A 9,483-nucleotide genomic window follows, 5' to 3' on the forward strand; every position below is an offset into this window, starting at 1 on the left:
ATTGTCCCAATGGCACATCGAGGAGCGGCGGATGGGAAACGTTGTGTTTTTTTCTTTCTTCACAGCGCTGCTACGACAAATGACAACCCAGATATACAATTAGACTGGATCCCACTTTTCACTTTCTCATCATATTCCTTCATCTAAGTTCATCTAAACTGAACCTCCGATTTGAGACTGGGCTGAGCAGCGATCTCAGTAATTAGTAAAAATTGGAATATTTCATAATATGTTGAAAGACAGCCCTTCATTAATATTAGACTATACTATCAAGAACTAGTGAGTAGATATTTGATGCGAATATTATGTATGATTGGTATCAAAACACTATGAGCGTTATCTAGCTACTATGCTATGACTATGTATCAGTTCACATGATGAGACAGAGTATACACGACATTTGAGATAGATGGCATGCGTCGTCATATATACAGGCATTATTTGTGTCCTCTTCGGGTATCAGGAGCTCTCGATGATAGATGAGCATGGGTGAGAGGGGGGTCTCCCCGAAAGGGAGAAATAGAAAAAAAAGCCTGTCGTGACATAAAGCGGGAGGCTTACATACAGAATGGGAACAGGGGGAAATAGGTTGTTCCCTTATTACTATTATAATGATCGAGTAGACATCAACAGAATGATTGTCTTATTTCTCGGCATGCGGCTCGATCGGTTCCGGGGACACTTCCTTGATGTCAGGAGATGGTTGCAAGTGGATAGTAGTAGGAGCCTTCGCTTCGTCTTCCGGGGACTTCAGTTTAGAGGTTTCGGCTTCATCAGGTGGTGACTTGTTCGTATGTTCCGCTGCAGTGGTAGGTGCGGGCTCATTGATTTCGGGTGCGGAACGGGTTGTGGGCTCAATAGGCGGTTGGGTTGATTCTATCGCGGGGACCTCGTCATCGTGAACTGATGAAGCTGTGCGAGACAAGGGCGATCTCGAATACGTGTCCTGCTCGCCGTTGTTGCTGCTCTCGTCGTCCTTTCGGTAGGCGGAGCTGAACTCCCCGCTTTCCCGCCGCAGGAGAATGTTGCTCCACCGCTTTCTTCTGCTTCCACTGCGGGAGATTGTGGAGTCTTCGCTGCGGCGAGACTGCATGGACCGCCGTCTTCCTCGGTCCGCCTCGCTGGCTTCTGTGATGCTGTTTAGTGCCGGAGCCGATGGCGAATTGACGGAAGTTGGTGATGCCGGCGTGGTTTTTTTCTCTTGCCATTCCTTCCGTTTCTCACTGGCCCAAGAGCCCCAGGAGCTGAGATAAGCACCTGCCTTCTGGCTTGCTGCACTCACGGATGCCTGTGCTTGAGTGAGATCGACAGCAGGAGCTTTACGCGCAGAGAACCAGGAAGCACCGCTGGTGGAATGCACCGATGCGGTGTCGGACGGTGAAAACGGTGGAGAGTTCCGAGAGCCTTTGTCCAAGGATGAACGTTGCGATTGCGATTGGGAGGCCTTCTCTTCATTCTTTTTGCGTTGGGCCTCCCGCATGGATTCGATGTCCGCCCAGAAGCTGTTGAATGCCGCGCTCACTTTCTTCTGCCCAGTAGAAATGTGCCTGTTCAGAGCCTCGCGACTTTCACGGACCCTTTCGTCTAAGTGAAGCTCCGCAACTTGTTGAGACAAACGTCGTTGGACATCATCAATGGTGAGCCCTCCTGCGCAGGGATGGCGAGGCTCAACGATCGAAAAAAGAAGCGCATCAGAGGTCAGACGTTTGAACAGCGAATAATTCGGCGTGTTCCTCCACTGCGCCAAGAATTCGGAATTGAATTCCAAAGCCGGGTCTCCCTCTATATTGAATGCTTCTAGATGGGCACGGCTCCTCCGGCCTAACTCGTCAGCATTCAGAGAGTTGAGCTCTTCGTGATACTGCATGCAGGCGAGGAGTGCTAAGAGGTATTCTTCAAATTGTAGTCTAATGAATTCCTCCGACCCCATATATCCGTGGGTCTTAGGCTGTTCTGGATGGGCCTCATCCCATGTGTCGTTGATGATTTGGGTGAGAAGGTCAATCCAGCGCCGGTCTGCGACAGATAGTGCCAAGGCATTCCGGAGGGTGGGAGATGAGATATTAATGGTATCTTCGTCAAGCTAAGATTTCAGATGTTAGCAGAGAATCTATAAAGGGTCGAACTGTTCTCACATTAACTAGTATATCGCTATAGCGATCCTTTTGCTGTAACAGTAATGAATTAGTCGAGCCGACAACGTACGACTTTGTTCCATAATCTGCTAGCAGATCCAGCTGCTGCAATGGCGTGTAGGGCCCGAACATGCTTCCCTAGATCATGTTAGAAGAGCCTAAACTCTACAAATGGTGTTTTAACGAACCTTGCCGAAAATCTGCAGAGGTAGACCCATATATGCCAATACTGTGGATATTAGTATACACCCAGTGAAGAAGAGATTAGATGACGTACAAGAATTTCTATCACTCGTCTTGAGGGACGTCGGCTGTTCCACAGTCTGTGCGTAGGTATCAAACGCGGGATCAGCACAGTCCTGTAACTTATTTAAAAGCCCAGGAATGAGAGAAACGAGAGAGAACTGAATCATGCACAGCCGTTCGCATCGGGAGCCGAAGAAGAGCATCTATGTAACATTAGTATGTGAAGTATACCGTTGTTCTGGGCACTGCTTACCTTTGGCTGTAGAAGTAGAGCCTTGAAGAGAACCAAGGTTTGATATTTGAACTCATGGATCATCTCCCGCAGGGAAAGACCTTGATACAAAACGTCAACCAGAGGGAAGCGCGAAGTTAAACTGCAGGGCAGTCATACCTAGGTTTTGGTCTTTTGATCCCTCATCCTTCCTCAGACTGATCACGAGGCCTTCCCTAAATTTCTAAGAAGATGTGAGTAAGGGTCGAGACAGACTTCTATCTAAGAGCGCACCTTTAGAATATCGATATCCGAAAAATCCCTGTTGATGCTGTGTCAGCCAAGACACCCGACGATATTATCCGATGTACCATTGCCCAATAGCAAGCGAGAGCAGATCGTCCCAGAAATTGGCATTGGCTGATAGACGTACCGCTGGGCAAACCAAGCCGAAGTCACAACAGACAGTTTCTCCCTCAGTTGTCCCAAGCTCCGAGGGTTATCCGTCACCACGACCACCGCTTTTTGCACCGTGGATCTTGTAACATCCGGAGGGCGATATATGAGAAGATTCGAATCGATCTGTCGGGAACAAGAGATGCCGAAGAGTGAAGTCGCAGGTTCGGTAGGGGTCTCCTTCCGCCGCACGGTAAAGTACGAGAACTCTTCGGTGGACCTAGAAGGTACAATGTGTGTCAACGCAGCTCAGAGCGATCTCTCGGTAGTCGTATTGGTCCACGAGGGATGGATAAGACTGTTCGGGTCGTACATATGCGCTCCATCAGATAAGGCCATAAACGGTAATAAAGACCAGTCATTCTCCGCTGCAGGATCGCTTCCATCGTCTCCAACGCATAGTTCTATTTCGGGACCCCTGGCAGAGTAAATAAATATCGATGGTTAGCAAATCTAGCTCGTGGGGCGATGGATCAAATGAAGAGAACAAGTGAGACACAGGAAACAGAGATGAGGTACAAGTGCTAGTGCTTGACTCCGACCCAGTCACCATGATAGCGGGGAGGTGAGCCACTAGTAGTAGTAAAGGGTGTGCAATCGAGGAATGTTGATAGTGGTTGGGGAGCAAGCCACTCCATAGCCTCCCTTCTAGAACATCTTTCTTGCCCCTCTTGGGCTTGCTTCAGCCGACGACGAGACACTCACCTTGCATGGTGAAAATCTATGACCATGACAATGGGATCCTGACCACTGCGGACGCAAGACATGGCGTGGGGACGGTCATAGAAAATGGGGACTGAGAAGTGACACGTTCCAAGCCAATTTCCACCTTTTTGAAAAAAGGAGGAAGCCCCCTCCTGTCTAGAAGAGAACCCAATAAAAGATAAAACTGGACGAAGCCTCACGTGGGACGAAAGGGACGACAGACAATTAATGCAAGACTTGAGGAAGCGATCACTAGTCCGAGTCAGTCGGTAGTCTTGGAATTAAACTGGACCCCCGACCAGGGGGGGAAGGAGCAAGCTGCTGGCAGATTGATCCAGATCCGCTGCAGATTGGTTCCCCCGGCCGGGCGGTGACGGGAAGTTGGGGGAAAGAGAGACAGAACTTACTTACTCCTGGAAAAGGAGGGCCCCATACGCCCCGCTGGACAGGCTGCCTCGGGATTAAGGTTGGCTACTATTTAAGGTGCTGATGGCTTCGATGAAAGATAAGGAATTGACGCCCTCTTGCTCCTTAGCACTTTTTTAGGGACTACGATCTCGCACTGTACTTGTGTTCCATTTCCATCTCCCCACTCTCCCTCCTTAGACCCAAAGGAAACCAGAAAGACCTCAAACGTCACGAAATTAGTATGTTTTTTCTCAAATTCGATTCTATGGCGCACATACGCAAATCCAACAAGTTTCCTCAAACACACACACACACACACAGAGGGAGAGAGGGAGGGACAGGCACAACACACCCCAATACACTCAAGTTAATCAAAAAGAGATTTATAACACGCATGCTCATCAATCGTGGACCAAGAAGAAGTGTATATATAGCATCAAGAATGGGTAACAAAAAATAATTCAGTCGTGTTACAGACGGGTCCAATCTCCAGTTCGTCCGACTCTCAACGCAGGTAGAGAAGTTTCCAAGCGTGGGTCGTGTGTAAACGCCTGGAAGTAAGATTGATGAAAGAGTAATAAGAAAAATTTGGTAAGGGAGCACAAGAAGACCCGTGTCGGGCAAAAAAACACCATATCACAGTCCCCGCTTCCAGTCTACATACCAAGAGAAATCGAAGGAATTGACGACGTCATAATCATATCGCATCGCTGCCTGCGCCTTATCCATGGCATTATATTGTGGAACCTCCTCATGCGAAGGCCTGCTGTCCATCGGCGACTGCTCCTTCAACGAGCACTTGGCCAGCATCATTGGCCTGGTCAATGTTGTGGAAGTCAAGAATCTCCGAGTACCTACTCTAGGTTAGCAATCAATACTTAGAAACCCTACTTCGCAAGGACCCACATCATAATCTTCCAGGTGTCCACCGGCAGGTCGGCGTCGTTGAAGGACCAATCGAACTTCTCTTCGGCCACAGGTTCGTCGGTGGGATCGTGGTAAGGTGCGAGATACTCATGCGCAAGCGCTTCGCCTGCACGAATTCGCTTCTTGGGGTCAAAAACTAGCATTCGTTCGAGGAGATCAACAGCTATGATGATGTTAGAGACCGGGCCAGCGTCGACTGATTTGATTAATGGTGATATACATACCATCTGGGTCGGCATTCTTGAACTTGCTAGCCAGAGGTTGACGTTCGCGTTTAGGCAGCGACTTGACGAATCGCAGAGTCTAACATGATAAAGTATTAGCGATAGATCATCGAAAGAGCAGCATTCACGGTAGCGGAGAGGAGATGCTCACGTTCTCACTGCAGATGGTCTGAATAACGTCGTCCGGCGGGGTGCCCAAAAGCTCTGTAATAATCGAAAATTGGTTGACATGATCCTTTCCTGGGAACAATGGCTTTCCCTCCAGCATCTCCGCAAAGATGCAGGCCGCACTCCAAATATCCACTTCCACGTCGTATTTTTGCCATGTGAGCATGATCTCGGGAGCGCGATAATACCGGGTCGAGACATAGCCTGTCATCTGGGGGTCTTGGATACGGGCAAGACCAAAGTCGCAAATCTTCAAGTCGCAGTTCTCGTTGATGAGGATGTTGCTCGGCTTAAGATCGCGATGAACAACACCGGCCGAGTGGACATATTTTAGTCCTCGCTGCGGATGGTCAGCGTACGCCAGGGGAAAGATCCACGATAGAAAAAGCGCGGAAACAACTATCAGAATGGCGTACCAAGATTTGGTAGAGGAAATACTGAATGAACTGCTTTTCCAGAGGACGGGAGGTGAGGAGTCTATGGAGGTCGGTTCCCAGGAGTTCCGTGACGAAATAGCTGCGGCGATCGTCAGAATAAAAAAGAAACAAGGCAACTCAAGTGAGAACTCGAAGCAGGCAAAATTTCTTACATATCCTCGAGCGGAGAAATGAAAATATCACTGAGACTGATTATCTGCTCATAGTCAGCATTGCGGTACGGCGGATGGCGGACCGCCTCTTGGTGGGGGGTTTTGGCTAACATTTTCGTGTCGTAGATGCTTCAACAGCTTCAACTCGCGGTACGTTCTCTTGGACAGAACTGGTGTGCTGAACGGCTTCATAATCTTCTTGACGGCGACCGGCTGTGCTGTCAATTGATCCCTCGCAGAACTGAATTATACCATGACAGGCGTCAGTCCATGTGCTGTTCGGGCGGGCCACAGAAGCCATCCGCGTGGCGGCGAAATCCAGAAGAGGGGTTGTCGAACTCACCAGACGAGACCAAAAGCGCCCATTCCCACGGGCTGCAGGTCTGTGTACCTGCGAGAGAATAAGTAAATGATCGATAGATCATACTGATCTTCTTTAAATCGTCAAAAAGAGTCGCACCTGCTTGTAATTTCGAAGGTGGTGCCAAAGATTTGGGCACGCACGAATTCCGCCATTTTGGAGTAAGGATGACGGTACACCGCACTCAAGGAGGGGGAAAAAGTGGGAGCCTCGGAGCTCGTTCTCAGGAGATCTGGGGATTAGGAGTGGAAGCCAAAAGAGACAAGAGATCGAGGAGAGTGAGGTGGGAGAGGCAGGTAGAGTTGGAGGGGTAAAAAAAAAAGAAGCAGTAGCAGGAGAGGCTAAAGTGAACAACGACAAGAGCAAGAATAAAAATGCGGGATGTAAGTAGGAACGAGGTACAACTGGTTGTTGGTGTTGGAGAGAGAAAGAGGCAGCAAAAGACCGTAGGTGGCGCCCAGCAGGGTGTGTGTGGGGAAAACGAGTCTCTCTCTAGTAATTCCTACTAGTCCGTTGAGGTTCTCAGTCTCCGGAACGCCCAAAACAAGACCGATGACGTCCGCGACGGAAGCAGGGTATCGCAGAAAGGTCCGGCTGGGTGTGGGCACAACTATTACTACTACTGTGCACTGTGTAAGAGCAGCTCTGCGATTCTTAGTTCCTTTTTTTTTTTTTTCCCTTCCCTCTCGTCTACCGATCGACTACTAGTGCCACTGCCACTGTGACGCGGTCTTGTCTAGACTCTTGAGTCATACCCATTGGTTGAATTGGTTGGAAGAGGGTTCCAAATTTCAGGGAAGAAGCCCGTCACGCTTACCTAACAGTCCATGGGAAATTTTATCCAGAGAATCATATCATCATTATCATTGGCATGTAATTGATATGTAGTCCTTCATTGGTTAGTAGTTCTTCTATTAGATCTTTTGCGATGTTGTATATATAAAGAAGTATCAATGCCCCCGCGGGGTCTACTAGAATTGTTCCTCCAGTACATCAGCAACAATTTCAAAAGGCGAATAGTCATGGAGCATATACGTATTGTCCCAGACTAACTACTGGTACTTACAAACATCCCAACCTAACTATCCAGAATATGGCGAGAGAGAGAGAGTGTGTATGTGGGAAAGATTCATATCTTCTGCGGTATACCTCAAGATCCCGTGTCAGCCCATTCATATGGCCACTGACTAGAGTAATGATCGATGGATGGGCTACCATCATCGCGATCGATCGGAATACTACTCACAGTAAGTATGATTCCAAGAAGGCGTCTACTACTACGTAATGCCCAACCGGGGCGAACCATACTATCAGTACTAGTTAGCATCAAGCTGTGCTCCTCAATGTCATCATACCCCCCCTCGGTGGGGCTCAGCCGGTTCCAATCAATTCCACCAATTTCGTGACGAACAACCCATCAAAATTATTCCTGTCTATTGATAAATTCATATCTAACATGTCGGCCGAACAACGATCTTCTCGCACACTCAATCTTATATCCGCCAAAGCTTCTAACTCTGGCTAAGGGGGGGGAACCGGGGGGAAAAAGGACAGAAAAGGACAATCAGGTGATACTAACATTAGTACAGTATTCCGTGCTATGTATGGAAACTATATCCGGGTTTGTGTAAGGCTGTTCAGGCTGTCATGATTATTAGTTTGACAGATTTCCCTTCGTACGCCATTATTAGAATCGAGGAGTTTCAGCACAAGGAAATTTGCACGGGGTGCCAACGCAGCTACTAGTGCTCGGCAGCGGCCATGCTGCCTGACAGGAGGGGAGCGAGGTCTTAGGATGACTGACTATATGCCGATACAACCTAATTTACCCGAGATGGTCCAACCCCATCATTATCTGCGCTCTGACCATAAAGCTGTTTCTCTCCCAACCCTGATACTAAGTACACAAGATTTCAAGTTCGGAGCGACCGGTAGAAGACTGGTTCTCATATCTGCAAGGAGTTGTGGCACAATGGAGGTACGTTTCGACAATGGGCAAATGCCACATGACATGCCGCTTTGACACGGCCATCCCTGCTGTACTACAACAGACTGGTTTCATGTTGGCATGAAGAAAGGAACGTCCTACGGTATGACCGTTCTATGTGAGGGGTTGCAATGCTGATGTCAAAACACTGGATGAAGAGTTTCTGTTGTAAATTGCGAGATCAATTGACGGTGTCTAATTCAAGTCATTATTGACTGCTCTACATTCCTAAGTATATAGTCCACTAGATATCCTTATTTTCTAATGAACAGTTAATATCAGCATGAATCCTGCAGTCAACACATTGAAGTTGGCTCCGTTGGGAATGGGACCAGCGGTACTCCGTAGACTCGTTGGCATGCTACTACACGAGGTAACGTCTAAGCCCGGTAGGTCCATGAAGCCGCATTCTATGTAACCTTGATTGTAGCCAGTGACTGCGACTAACGGTTCTGGACAATGCTTATGCTTCTCAGGCTCAATATCAATCAACATGCCACTATAAGCTGCAAAACGTCGCTGTGAATATATAGTCAAATACAAGACAGGGCCATTAACCTCGAGTGGAAGCGTAATGTCACCCGTCCGTGTCTCCAAAGTCCAGAATTATAAGATGCAACTGGCAGGCAATGTTAAATCCGAGCGCGAATTGCTGACATGGTATGAATATAAGTGGCATGTCATCATTAGAATCCATCATTCCATTGCATCTAAACTCGGTTGTCCATCCTCAGTTTTCTTTCAGTCGCATGGCACGCTCTCGAGGTGAATTTCTGCTGTTGTGTAAAGAGATGTTTGGGATTTACCACACCCTCTTCTGTTCTTACAGCACCAAATTCTGATGGGCAAAGAGAATAAAAATGGATGTAACTATGGTGAGGGGAAAGAAAGAGAGCTAGGGGTGTCTTTAGTTGTGGTAGCTACAGCCAGTGTTTCATGTGCACATGGTTGTTGTCTCAAAACATTTCTCCGATCCAAGTTCCTATTATTAACGCAGGATTCGAGGGCAGTGGGGGGAAAAGAGGAGTTCAAAACGGATACTAGTGTACTCCATAGTGAGAAAATG

At 48.1% G+C, this 9,483-nt stretch overlaps 2 protein-coding genes across 2 annotated transcripts; both read right to left on the minus strand.

Moving 5' to 3' along the window:
• Positions 1–643: 643 nt before the first annotated feature.
• On the minus strand, positions 644–3,815 carry AtWU_08641 (putative Avl9 protein; the record flags this gene model as incomplete). Its single annotated transcript, XM_035503749.1, has 10 exons — positions 644–2,083; positions 2,136–2,273; positions 2,324–2,364; positions 2,413–2,584; positions 2,635–2,714; positions 2,773–2,836; positions 2,887–2,914; positions 3,026–3,268; positions 3,362–3,466; positions 3,754–3,815. 10 exons carry the CDS (start codon positions 3,813–3,815, stop codon positions 644–646), a joined length of 2,373 nt encoding a protein of 790 aa, XP_035359642.1.
• Positions 3,816–4,912: 1,097 nt separating this feature from the next.
• Positions 4,913–6,585, minus strand: sakA (mitogen-activated protein kinase HOG1; the record flags this gene model as incomplete). Its single annotated transcript, XM_035503750.1, has 9 exons — positions 4,913–5,015; positions 5,068–5,251; positions 5,313–5,391; positions 5,464–5,820; positions 5,897–5,996; positions 6,070–6,113; positions 6,181–6,310; positions 6,413–6,460; positions 6,530–6,585. The coding sequence occupies 9 exons, from the start codon at positions 6,583–6,585 to the stop codon at positions 4,913–4,915; spliced, it is 1,101 nt and encodes a 366-aa protein (XP_035359643.1).
• Positions 6,586–9,483: the final 2,898 nt, after the last annotated feature.

Source organism: Aspergillus tubingensis (genome assembly GCF_013340325.1).
Source record: "Aspergillus tubingensis WU-2223L DNA, scaffold_9, whole genome shotgun sequence".
Taxonomy (NCBI): Eukaryota; Fungi; Ascomycota; class Eurotiomycetes; order Eurotiales; family Aspergillaceae; genus Aspergillus; species Aspergillus tubingensis.